The following is a 14,472-nucleotide window of genomic DNA, read 5'->3' on the forward strand; positions in this document are numbered from 1 at the left end:
TATTTGTGTACTGTGGACATTTCAAAACGTCAATTCAAAAGTTTTATTTTACTCAAAAATTATATTCATAATAGTAGATTGTAACGACTGTTTATGTTCGAAACACTTCTCACTGTTCTTTAATTTTATTTTATTGTTTCCCAATTGTAGCTTCGAGATTTCACTCCATGAACTAAGCAATTTTTTAACATATCTATGGATTTTTGCGGCAACTCTGCAGACACCCTGAAGATAGCAAGCAGAGAAATGACTAATCGACAATAATCGACAACTATAATTAAAAACTTTGCGTTACTTGGTATTGATTGAAATGTTTAGGCATTTCAATTCAAAATTGATTTTAATTTCTCACTACTTGCATTAAAGGCATTCGATCTATGAATAAGCCAATACGTTGAAAAAGATTTATATTTTATAGTATTTCATATATACATGCACTTTATTTTATATACAATGACGTTCAACAATTATTAAATATTTACATTTAAAAAATGGAATTAGTATTACATTTTGTGATAGATTCACAATGTACTGGCTTCGGTATTCGGAATGTTATTAAGCCCAACATCTGGATTGTTCCAATAATAGTTAGGCGGTCCTTGACTGAAGCAATATTTCATATTAAGAGGTTCATCGTTTTCAACGTAATACATCAAATAAAAATTACACATTTCATCCTCATTTGTAGCTCTAAAAACAGAAATTATTACAACAGTGTTATGTTAAAATTGTTTTGCCTTTTTACCCAATTTCTGTAATTCTCTTCCGATGGCTAATCATTGTACACCTTGCAGCAAGATAATCACCGACTAATATAGGATCGCTGTTTTCAACTGGGTAAAACATTTGTGGTGTTAAGGGATCTCTTTTGCCTAAGAGTGTCCAGTGATGGCTACCATGTTCGTCAGTCCGGACTCTATATCCAGATACTACTTTCCCAAGGCTATGTGTGTGAGTACGATAAGCTATTGGGTGTATTGTTTTATTTTCATTTATTTCACAAGCTGTCTCCATGTGTTCAATTGAATTTGGTGGAATAAGACCTGCTGTCCCCAGAAGCAGTACTCCGGCCAGCTTTTTCAAACTGTATAACAAATACACATATATTTACAAACATTATTCATACACATACAAAGTAGGAATGTTAAATTTAAATATTTAAATGATAACTTGAATTCGTTTGGGGTAGATATTATCCTTAGTATTTCTATAAATTCTCTTACAAAGTGTACAGTTAATAGTTCTCCTTATGATTATTTGTATCAGAAATGGAGTTATATGTAGTTGTAAACCTTTCAACATCTTGTGTGAAATAACACCCACCGAAACAAAAAAAGCCGCTGAATCTTTTAATAACCTCTAAAATTTTATTTTAAAGTTTGTTTGCAGTTTATGTTAATAATGTTTACATGAAAAGAAAAAGTACAGCATTTCACGAAAAAACCATCAAAACATAGTATTGAATTCAGTCCCTTCAAAAGTTATGATCTTTTTTCAAACTTATATAATGACGACATTAATATTGTACTAAAATATATTTTATATTATAATTTTTTGTAGCAATATTTCATTTTAAATTGGTAAAAAAAATCGTTTCATATCACTTTTTTAAGGGCCTATACAGGTGTGACACTTTAATTTTTTTTTTCGCTTTTTCGATAGTTTATATTGCTAAAAATATTATGTGATATCGTATCTTGAATAATTTTTGGATGGCAGCGTTTTAAAGAGCGACCGCTCGCAAGTACAAACATATATAAGTGAAACTTTAAACGCGTTTTTCTTGAAACAATATTTTCAAAATTGCTGGCATCATTACATAAGAAATTTTAACCGATCGACTTCAAATTAAAACTGAGTATTGTTAAATGCGATATTTTTCATTGGTTGAAAATTGTCTATTTGGCATTTAAAAAAACGACAATTCTTTACCTAAAAAACGAAATTTTTTCAAAATAACGCCATTTTGTCAATTATTGATATTTTTCAAAAATTGTAGGTCATTGTATTAGAAATATCTTACAGTTTAATAAAGTTTATTAATTTTTTGTCAGCAGTTGGGGCACTTTACATAACACCGTTATTTTTCAATATTTTTGTAAAAAAACAATTCTTAAAATACAGGTGAAAATATACCTTATTACGTCCAAACAAGTTAAAAATATTCAATCGAGTACTTTCTTTTAAAAAAAACTTACGAAAATCGTCTAATTTTTCATGCGTTACACTGGTATAGCCCCTTAACTTGTGGTACCACCTTGAGCGTTTGTGACACTTTTAACTCTTTTTTAGATAGAGCGTATATGAATCACACTTTTTCTATTGTTTCCCTCAATTTAACTATTGTTTGGGGTTTACTTTTTCACATTTTAGTGTTTATTATAATGTTATGTTCTCTTTTGGATCGAGATCCAGACGCTTAAGGGCCAATCCAATGAAGTAATACCCAGATATTTCTTTAATTTTCCAATCTCAAATGTCAAAATTAAAAAATTCATATAAAATAACAATAGAAAAAGTTTATTTTTAATTTAAGCCGTTTTTTTCATTTCTCTGATCACGAAAGGCTTTTTTAAGGTTTGCGATTTTCAAGTTAAAATATCTTTAGTAAATGATTTGTGAAACTCTGCTTTAATCTCGGCTGCGTCTTGATTCTTCTTTCTGATGTTTTGTTCTTCTCTATTTTACAAGTTTTACGACACTTTTCTACAAAAAGTCACACTGAGCATTCGTTAAAATGAGTTTGTGCTATTATTTGACGAATACACCTTATTTGATGAGCCAACGATATCTTTTATAACTTTTTGTAACAAAGAAAGCTGCGTTTGCTCAGGCATGATTTTGTTTTCTTCAAAAGGAAACACGGATTATAAGTATACAATGGAATACTTTTGAAATTAAATAAAATGTATAGAAAAATGTCAAAAAAATTTCCATAGTAAAACCATCGCCCACTAAATGAGAATTCGGGGAAAATCAAATACCGTTTACAATGAATTTGTAAAAAAAAACAACACTCGCTGCGGCTTTCTTTCTTTCGTTGGGTACAGTTAAAATCTGATAACAACCCCACCCTACTAACTTCTAAGCCACTACAAACAATATAACTCTTAACTAAACATGTCAGGAATCATATTCATAGGAGTTAATATAAAAATTAAACAATCTCAGAAATTCATTGATCAATTTCTACCAAATTCGGTAAACTCGGACAACAACCACGCCTACTTCCCATAGGTATAACTTGTCAAGCCAACATATATTTCTTGACGGAAATGAGTGCCGAATAATCATAAGATTGTATGACAATCCTCACAAGTCAATAAGTGAAATAAAGTTGGAGTCTGTAGTTTATTTATCACATGAAGCAGTACGGCAAGTGGTTCTTGAAAAAAATGTTCGCCAAGAACTGCTGGACAAATATTTCCCTATCAAATATGAATATAGAAAAGCAACCGTCGTATACCACAAATCATATTTCACATACGGATGTATTTAGGGGATAATAGGATATGTCATCAAACTTAAGCAACCTTTAACAAAAAAAAAAATGTATACCAACGGTAAAGTTCGGCCGTTTGTTGATGGTATGAGTCTGTTTTTCATGCAAAACTCCGATAGACATTCAGTGAATCAATAAAGTTTTCATTCACCTAGTTCTATTAAATTACGACACGTTTATTTGTTTTAAAATTAATAAATTTTGTGTTTTTCTATCCATTTCAAAAGATATATATTTAACATTAAAAATATAAAAATATATTATTTTAACGTTTGGCCGGTCGGAAGGAATTCGGAGTTAACCACACCTTAATAATCGAAGAAAACTGTCAACATAACCTTAATTTTTGACATACTATACTTTGACTTGGTTTTCTCGACTTCGGCTCACCCATCCTACGATATTTCCGGCTTGTAAGAATAGATCCAAAATGTATCGCCAGTAATAATACGTTTCATCCTGGTAGAAAAAGAATTTATTTTAGAACCAGTCGTTTTCACTGATCCTTTCTATATTCCAACAATGCCTGTAAGATCTCTAACTGTAAATCGTGTATTATCAAGCACTAATTCCTTTATTCTATTGACGTGTTGATCATCAGTTGATGTTGACGGCCATCCTGGTCGTGGTTTGTCGTCAATTCGATCTCGACAGTTATCACCGAAGACTTTTTCCAACATTCTGAACGTTTCAACACCATATAGTAAATTTAATTCCGAACATAAAATTTAATGAAACTACTAAGTTGAACAATTTCACTAATCTTAAAAATCACTGAATGTACTTTATGAAATACAAGAGTATACTAAACACTAATGATTATTTTGATGTGATATTTGACACAGAAAAATCATATGAACAAACCAATAAAAAAAAATACTACGACGAATACATAGGTTTTAAATTTAAAATAAAAATTCTTACTAACTAATTCTAATTTACACGAGGTCTTTACCGAAAGCAATGAGTCTTTACCGAAAGCGAAACTTGAAAATGGATGCAATGTTATTTTATTATATACTTATATGAAGACAACCAGTACTCACGGTTTTAATGTGTAATCAATGAATACGCCAGAATCGTCAGTGCTGCCATCTGGAAAATATAGATAAACATACAAGAACTTAAGGCAAATTAGCCACATAAGAGTTCAACATTTTAAGCGGGTTAGTAATAATATATTGTTTGGCTGATTTCGATCATTGGAAAATTTTTGTGTTAATGTAAATATAAAAGAAGTATAGTATGGATATCTAACAAGGAAGGAAGGGTTAAGCTCTGGGGCATTCGCCTACCGGTCTAATCAAGTTTTCACCCGCTTTTATCCATTTTATCCATTTTAAGCACAAATATACATATTTATTAGAAAAACATGCTCCTTCAAAAATTACATATGCCGTGTGCGCAACAAATTTATCACAAACAACGTTGAGCCGAAAGGGCAGACACGTGAGGCCAGACGACTTTGTCGGACGCATGCAATTTTAAATAGTAAGACGTTCTTTGCATTTTGTTTGCTTCGGGAAAAATAAGTAGTCTATTTTATTTTAACGTAATTACTTTTAGAAATATTCTCTTCAATATTGATGTTTAATGCACTTTGTTATTTATTTAAGCAACTACATACCCTAACCTAATAATCAATAATTTTTTTCTTGGCTGTTATAATTATTATTAAACAACAAAATTATGTATAACTATTTTATACGAAGTTGGGACTTGTTTCATTAGAAATAACGGTACTATGTATACATTGCCAGTATGAATTGTTTAAATGCTAAATCTTAAAGTAATTACATGAAAATATGTACAGTTCATCTCCTTTTTGCACCTTGTTTTTTTTTTTTTTGTTTGCAAAGATTTGTTCCAAGTTTATTTTACACCTCCTATTAAGTTTTTTTACACGGTTTTCCTTTTTTGCACGTCTTTTTCATTTTAATTAAGTACTTTTTTTTTGGCAAAAAAGTCTAAATTCCATACGTAGTAAATATAGGTTCATTTTAAAATATGTAATCGTAATACGAGTTTGAAACTAGCGACCGAAATAGAAGTTCATTCCCTCAACTTGGACCGAAATTTTAAACTTCTTACTGTTATTTTAACATTCCCACAATATTTTTATATTGGGCCTTTTAAGAGTAATACACATGTTCAGCTGCGAGCAGTGAAATATAGTGGGTGTTAGAGTTTTACATACCTCTGAGTTATGCAAAATTCTAAACAATTTTAACATCAATTGAAACGGAAAAGTTTATCATATTTCCTTGGGTAAGTTTATTAATAAAAAGATTTTAATTTGGATGGGTGTAAGATATATTTATTCACAAAGTTGTGTTTATATATGAAATTTGATGGGAGCAGTAAAATAGTAGTAAAGTAATACATTTTTTTTTAAACTGAAGGATTTTTGGAAGTTCCGTCTATACGAGATATTAGTAATTGGTAGTATGTCCATGATTTTTAATAACAGCAATACAACGCCTCTTCATAGAATATACGAGACTCTGGCATCTTTTTAGTGGTATGTTCTGCCATGCTTGCTGCACTATGGTCCTCAACTCATTGTTGTGTTTGGGTTTGTCATTCCATACGGCTTTCTTAACGTCTGTCCAAGGGTTTTCAGTAGGATAGACGCCAGGCGATTGAGCTGACCTATCCATGACATCAATTCCATTGACCCGAAACCACTCCTTTGCCACCCTATTGGTATGCTTCGGGTCATTATTCTGCTGAAATACCCTTTTCAGCGGGATGTCCTCTTCAGCAAATGGTATCATAATATACTGCATTATATCCACGAATTTATGTCGGTCCGTTATGCTAGTAATCTTGTGAATTGGGACTACACAAAAAAATTGGGCCTGTAAGAAAAACACCCCAAACCATGAAATTCAAACCGCCAAGCTCCATAGTTTTTGTGCTGAATCTGGGGTCGTACTCTCTATTAGGGGAGCGTCTTAAATACTGACGGGAGCCTTTACCACCGTATAGAATAACTTTCGACACGTCTGTCTAAAAGATGTTGCGCCATTTCTCAATCCTTTGCCAAATTTAAGACGACTTGCTGTATGATTTTTTTTAATAACGGTACTTCTCGAGGACTGCGGACATATAAATTATGTTCATGTAGAAGTCTTCTCACTGTATGAACACCGCAGGCCAGGTTCAGTTCATTCCGAATCTCCATAGCTGACATTCTAGGTCGAGTCTTGGCACTTCTTACAACTATTGGTGTAAAATTCTCGGAAAGAATCCATATTGCGCCCCTTTTTTCGTCTTTTTTTTTATAAATAATTGCATTGTGAGTCGTTGTGGCTTAACACCCTACAATTCTTTTCACTGCCTTGTAGGATTTACCGTTGTTTATGAGAGACTGAATCCATTTTCGTTTCTCTTCCCTGCAGTGCTTCCCGCGGCCCACTAAAATATGCACAGTCATATTTTTTAGGTTTTTTCATTAGATAATTAATAAAATAACAAGAAATTTACTTTTTGATTGATAAAATTAAATATTTTTAGTAAAAATAATCTGTGTCCAATCAGCTCACCGTTCACTACTATTTTAATGCTCGCTCATAAAGACAGATATCACAATATAATTAGCTGTAAAAAAGTAACGTAACGTAAGTAAAAAAGTAAGTGTTTCGCACTTATTGTTGTGTATAACAGGTTCGTTCCACTACAGAGAATATAACTAGAATAATAATCAACTTTAATACCATAAAAGAAACAAAATTTAAAGTGAAACTATTTTTGTCAATAGCCACTACTATTTCAATGCTCGCAACTGTACATATCCGTGCACTGCAGATAGTGAATAACTTAAAGATGATCGCTGCTCTCTACCACGCCGCAGTGCGAAGATCCATACGCGCATTTCCAACGGCACCCATAAAAAATATTCTGGTCGAATCGGGTTTGCCGGCTCTTCACGACAACATGGAAGACAAAATATTCAGGCTCTATTCAAGGCTCACTCTAAGCCCCAATCTTCTTGTCCGCAAGGACTTCCAATCTGCCGCCTCACGGTTGTCCACTCTTAAACAACCCTCTTCAATACACACCTGCTCCTTATTCGCAAATCAGGTTGAACTGCCGATCAAGCAGCACATTCCGCGGTACACTCATCACCCCCCCTGGGCGGCCAGCAAAACATCCTTCATTAATGACCTAGCCTCCTTGCGGAAAGATAGCACACCAAACACCGTTTATAAAGCCAAGTTTTCCGAAACAATCGCACATTATAAATCCAACGGCTCATATGCTGTGGTAACGGAAAATCAAGTAGTTGTCGCGTACGGCCTCCTTTTTTCATTCTGCTCTATTTTCACCGCCGAAGCAACCGCTATATTCTACTCAATACTCTGCCAAAACCAAGGGTAAACATATAATATGCAGCGATAGTATGTCATGTTTCCATGCTATACAAAACCACAACATATCAGGCAGTATCATCAAAAATATAAAAAACACACTTATTTCCCTTCCGCGCAAGATCAAAATGTGGATATCTGGACACTCCGGCATAAAGGTCAACACACTTGCAGATACCATCGCCAAAGATATTTCCATCACACCAACAATCACATCCGAAGTCATCCTACCTAGCGACATATCCCGACAAATTCAAGTTATTACGTGAATGGGCGGATTATAATCACCATTATTCGGACATTAACCCCAACTGAACAAAACCTGTATACACAACATCGATACCTACCAACCATATCAAACCCTACACACGACTCCGAATTGGGCACACCATAATTACCAACGCGCACTTATTACAGATCCAACACCTGTCCCTTCTGTCAAGCAACAGTCAGCGTGCAACACCTCCTGGTATCCTGCCCAGAACTTGCTTCTCAAAGACTTCATCATTTCGACAACAAGGACCCTCTCCTATTATTAATGGACGCCACAGAAGAAAATATTAGCAAAATTTACAAATTTCTAAAGGGCACAGACCTACTCCGTCATATCTGACCCAACCAGCCAGCCGAAAGCCTCTGCTGCTAGCGCTGCGTTTGCTTTAGTTTATATAATAATTAATTATTATGTAAGCTTTGTATAAATAAATAAATAAATAAATTTGCTTACTTCATATTCAATTTTTCGCAAGGAGCTCAAAATTGAGTTTAACTTATTCACTGTATATGTATGTATATAAATTCGTATGGTATGAAAAGAAGTAAGATATTTTGACATTTTTTTTTATACCTAATTATGGCTCGCAAACGTTTTTATTATTACATTTTTCACTGAGACACCTGAAGCTTGTTGGTTGGTAAGGCCAAGTATGTAAGTTAACAAATTAATTTGTCCATTGCACCGTTCTTAGAACTACTCTACTCCAGCAAGTAAGCGCGGGAATAGTTCGCGTCAACGTTTTCCCACCAACTTGCAAATTGTTCGCTACAACAACAGCTTCATATTTCAACGAAGCAATAGCAATTCACCTGTTGTTTACACAACAAGCACCGCCAAATTTTATACGTTACAGCAATAACATCAGGTGCAATAGGGGCAGTAACGTCAAATTGTGAAGAGAGTAGGAAATAGCAAGCAGGGCATCTATTTTTAACTTTTAGTTCTAGTTTGAATTTTAAATAAATCGTATATCGCTCGCTCCTTCTAGAATCCACAATCTTTTAATAAGCACATAGTGAACATAGTTTCTTTCAGAATTTCAGAATTTCTTTCAGTCTTTTAATAAGCACATAGTGCTAAAATCATAATTTGTACGTCACAAAATACCATTATAACTTAAATAAAATACCACTACTTAATAAACAGTCACAATTTTTACGGGTGTATTTTATGGAAGACACTTACGGACGGTATCAAATCAGTCAAGGTGTGCAGCGAACAACTGTTCTTAAAATTCAGCAGGCCTTGCAAGTCCGACCTAGAGAACAAGCCCGATGATAGTTGCCACCCAAAATTTTTAACGGTACATAAATGAGAAGTTACCGGTGTACCGGTATGATGAATAAGGTTTTTTGTAAAAATTAAATATTAATTTTGTGGAAGTAAAACAATATTAATCAAAGCATTGACCATTGCATTTTGCATATTTTGACCATCTTTCTGCCAATTCGTGGATAACATACCAATAGAAATATTAGTATTTTTAAGCAATCAGACACCCAATTTTCGACTCCTGCGTAAAAATGGAAGTACCCCTGACCCAATGCGAGTCCTATCGATGAAAACAAATGGTAATCAGCTACCAGCCAAGTACTTTAATTATATTGTAAGCCGATTTTGCTTTGTGGGAAGGTGCATTGTCAGGTAATCAAAAACATTGCCGTGTCTTCTGGCCCATTCTGGTCGTTTTTCGATTGATGCAAATGAATCATTTGTTGTCTATAGCGATTAGTATTAACCGTAAAACTCTGATGTTCGTGGTTTCAGACGCTCATGATTTACCACACCCTTCTGATCCCACCAAACACAGAGCATTACCTTATTACCGAATCGATCTGTTTTCGCAGTCTATGTTGATGGTTATTCCGGCTTAACTCGTAATTTTCTCCGTTTAGGATTCTTAAAATAAATCAATTTATCATCCCCAAGTGTTTTTTCGGTTTTCTATTTGTCTTTCAGTCAATTCATGTGGCACCCAGTTTGTTGTGCAACATTTAACATCGCTGCAATTTATTTTTGATCATCTTCATCCAATATTGCTTTGCAGTTTAAACTTGTTGGTGGTCTTCCACGTTCATGATTTTTTACATCAAAATCTTTATATCTGAACAGTTGAAATCATCTTTTGAATTATGCTACTAATAGAGCACTATATGACTCGAAAGCATTCAATGCGAATCTGCAGCACTTTTCTTCACATTTAAACAAAAAGAGATCAGGCGATTTTCACCGTGAAAAAGGAGAGAACGCTACCACCGACCCAAAGGATGAGATCCAGACGTATCGGTCAGGTCTATACATATGTAAGTAGTAACAAAGTGGCATAAAAAAGACTCGGTTTACCATTACATAAAAGGCACTGTGACCCATCTTCCGGCTCACCTCCTAAACGGTGAACACGTATATTTTACAGAGATAAGACGAGTTTGATTGGACGTTGTTCCAAAGTTCCGACCAGCAACTACTTTGAAAAAGCTACCGAAACAGGTATAAATTCTCAATTTAATAACAAACCCTGCGAGAGTCTTTTTTCGTGGATGCACCAAAGGGCACCGTCAAAACTTCCTAACTCCGGAATAGCCACAAGAAAAAATTAATAAAATAATATAAGAGGAATATATACATACTGTAGAGCTCTTATATTCCCTCGACCTGTTAGGTCACACAAGCTGAAACTAAAAGTTGACGCACCCAGACTGTGCAACGGCACACGGACTAACTTTAAAAGTAGCCGGTATTCACCTGGACAACCCTTTCTTCTCCGCGGATAACTTTACTTTTTACCTTACTAGAAAACTATAAATATCGCATTGTCATGACATAAGGTGTTGTAAGCACCGTTGTCTTGTTGATATATAAAGCTTTTCTACTCTAAGCCTAGCTGGGATTCTCTCTTTTTGCGGTTTTCCTTCAAAATTGTTAAATAAAAGTGTTTGTTCATTGTAAAATCATTTAATGCACCTTTTCCAACTCCCGGTGTGGTCATACAACCCCATACTAACACGTTTCAACATCCACGTTTAACAGTTGGAGTTAAATTTTTTATATTTAATGCTTTATTGGGGTACATTCTTGCCGCTATCCAAACCAAAAATATTTAATTATTACTCATTCCTCCAGACCACGTAATCCCAAAAACAAGTCAGGCAGTGCTGATCGTATTTACTACTCGCTTTTGTGGAGCATTTTAGAGCGGTGTTGTTTTAATGGAGTGTGACCATCGGCAAAGGAGTGCTAGAGGAGTTCTGCGAAAGCATTCCATCAAAAACTGTTTGGAGAGGAGTGCATTGTGTTCCCTGACCCGAACCATGTAAGCGTTTGACAGGATACAACAGGTGACATTCTTTAATCATAAGAAAGAAAGTGTTCTGACACGTCTTAGGCTTCTTCCCCTGCATTTCTATATACCAAGGCGACAATTATGATGTCGTGTTGTTGTTGACAGGTCGGACGATTTCCTTGTATATTGGAAACATAACATAACATTGTCCTTTCTACAGGAGCTGCCGACTATCATCTTGGGGATTTTGTGTGGCTCCCTTCTTTGGCAATAGTAGTATGCGGTAAGAAGGAGCACAGCCTTTCTTGTGTAACGCCCTCTGATGGTTGGGGGAGTTTGCAAATATAGAGGTGAGTAGCAGGGAAACACTCTAGTTAATTACCTTTAACTTTCAATTTTGTCTACGTACTACGAGTTCAGGCGTCAAAAACCTTTTTGAGTTAATGCGCCAACTCAGCAAACTCTATTTAAATACATATACAAACATTACGGTAAAATTGGACACCGTTATGTTATATACCTAGACAACCGTGTATGATATTGCGCATGTTTTGATTTACTTTTACTAACACTATAAAACTTCGGCTAATAAATTGAAATATCTTACCTTTAAATTTATCAATGTGAGCGTAGTGAACCTGAAGAACAATATATTTGATAGGGGTATTTAGACCAACCTTAAATCCAACACCATTGGGTAAATCCAATTTAGGCGCATCTCGCGCCCATGCATATAAGATCTGTAAATTAACACAAAATACAATAAAAAGTTTCAGTTTTTTTTTTTTTTTCGATATCATATTTTCTTATCATAAAGACTACGTGGCTTTCTGGTAAAATATATTGCTTAATATAGACCTGTTTGAAAGAGAACCTTCACTATATAGGACCTAGATATCTACTGCAAGAGCTCCATGCTCTACGTTATAGGAATCCGATAGGTCGTACTGTATTTGTTGTTTTTGTTAATGTTGTCGTTCATATTTGTCAGCCGAAAAAGGGGGTTTCTCATTCGAAGCTGTTGAAAATGTTTCATTGGTATTTTTTTTTTTACATGGCGGCTGCCGAACCCAGCTCACAACCCTGTGGAGGGAATGTTTTGCCTTCTCACTTTAGCTCGCATTGAAACGGATGTTCTTTTTCTACTAGGTCTAGGACCGGAAGTCGTGACCTGTTTCAGCCATATGTAAAATCGTTTCTGGCCACTTCCAAGTGAATAGCAATCAGAGAACTTTCCTCACTGGCGTAAACTTTTACAGAAGACTTCGTCATGGGATGAGTCTAATCAATATCACATATAAGGTTCTATCGAGCATATTGTGTGAAAGTATAAAGTCTACCGTTAACAAACTGATTGGACGTTATCAATCGGGCTTTAGGCCGGGAAAATCAACAACTAACCAGATATTCACCATGCGTCAAATCTTGGAAAAGACCCGTGAAAATCAATCATCATTTTATCAACATTTTATCAAGATTTTAAAGCTGTTTTTGACTGTTTGGTATCCACGAAAATCTTATATGGCTCTGTAAACTGGCGATCAATACCAAACGAAGTTTCACACAAGACGACTCCGTATCGTGCGATTTTTTTAATATGCTCTTGGAGAAAATAATTCGAACTGCAGAGCTAAATAGGGAAGGTACTATCTTCTATAAGAGTGTCATCAATAAAAAATAGTCGTCGCACTCGCAACTAGGATCCCACTTCATAACTTCGAAATTGTTGAAAGTTCCGTCCATCAACACCAACAATACTGTCAGTCTCGAAAACCAACGCAGAATAACTCTTGCCAATAGGTGTAGGCGATTGAGAACAAAAACCAAACTCTATCTTGCCTATGGTGCATAGGCATGGACGATGACAACATCTGATGAGTCCACGTTACGAGTTCAGCGAATTAAGAGACAGCAGCTACTCTGACTAGGTCAAAGGCTCCAGCTCTTAAATTATTCCGCAGTACCCGCCGGGGGAAGCAGTGGAAAAGAACTTGGTTTCGCTTGGAATCTCCAATTAGCATACATAGCAAAAGGGAGAAACGACTGGCGCGCTATTGTTAACACGGCTATAACCGCGGAGGCAGTGTCTAAACCAGTAAAGAATAAAGTACACCAGTAGTGACATCAGTAACAAAAAAAAAAGGTTACCAGACAAAGTAGCCAAAACCTATATATGGAATCATTCACCGTGAATACCAATCGAAGTGCTCTGGCTGCCAAAGGTGAAATACAGCGATCTAAAAATCAAATGTAGAAAAGCCTGTACAGAGAACAGTTTTTGCACTCGAGAAAATCGCCAAAGATCATGCTGCCGGCACCTTGGTTGACGCAAATAGTGGAGTACGAAATTTTCCTGAAAATGAAGGCATCGCAACTTCCTGCAGAAACTATAAGGCAGAGCGGTTAACAGAAGAGAAACCGTTCCCATAATGACTCGCTTGAAACCCTGCCAAAAATACAACAAGGCCTTTCAGTAGTATGGCCAAGGACAGACTTCCAGTACCCATCCTAGACGAGTCCCCCCCTACGTACGGCAAGTTCCCATTCTGTGTTTGCCTCTTCCGAAACCCTTAGGGGTTTGAGGGTAATCAAATGTCCAGAGCTCCTCGGACTTCTTCATGGGTAGCGTTGTTAAAATCAGCGACGCATTTGAAGGAATCAAACTGAAGCTCATACCCACTAAAGACATTCCAAAGAAAGGCGCCGGGCGAAAAACTCATCCGGTCCGGTCAAGTGCAACTTATGAAAGTGGAGAAACCATCTTATGGACAAGCTCTTGTACGAACATCAGAGGTGAGTCACTCTTACAATACTTTCTTAACAGCAATTAAAGGTTTCAATAGAGGCGATAAACCTGCATTCTTATTCCCAAATTCGGATAGGTTTTCAGGGAGGAAAAAAGTACTGGATCTCATACTATCGACGGAAACCGATAGCTTCATCGCTGATCACTGAAAGGTTCCTGAGGAGCTATCTATGCCTGACCACTCCTCGATACTCTTGAGCATTAGCGAGAAATCCAACACTTCTCTCCGATATC

At 35.6% G+C, this 14,472-nt stretch overlaps 1 protein-coding gene across 1 annotated transcript in view; it reads right to left on the reverse strand.

Annotated features, from left to right (window-relative positions):
* Nucleotides 1-433: 433 nt before the first annotated feature.
* Nucleotides 434-14,472, reverse strand: part of LOC108968381 (peptidylglycine alpha-hydroxylating monooxygenase) — a 65,649-nt gene continuing 51,610 nt past the window's right edge. Inside the window, exons 5-8 of the mRNA XM_018932379.1 lie at nt 12,040-12,172; nt 4,549-4,597; nt 746-1,084; nt 434-690 (exon numbers count right to left, since the gene is read on the reverse strand). Of these exons, the coding sequence (XP_018787924.1) occupies nt 522-690; nt 746-1,084; nt 4,549-4,597; nt 12,040-12,172 (690 nt within the window). The 3' untranslated portion in view covers nt 434-521. The remainder of the gene's footprint in view (nt 691-745; nt 1,085-4,548; nt 4,598-12,039; nt 12,173-14,472) is intronic.

The sequence above is a fragment of the Bactrocera latifrons genome, unplaced genomic scaffold (assembly GCF_001853355.1).
Source record: "Bactrocera latifrons isolate USDA-ARS-PBARC rearing strain unplaced genomic scaffold, ASM185335v1 scaffold_212, whole genome shotgun sequence".
Lineage (NCBI taxonomy): Eukaryota > Metazoa > Arthropoda > Insecta > Diptera > Tephritidae > Bactrocera > Bactrocera latifrons.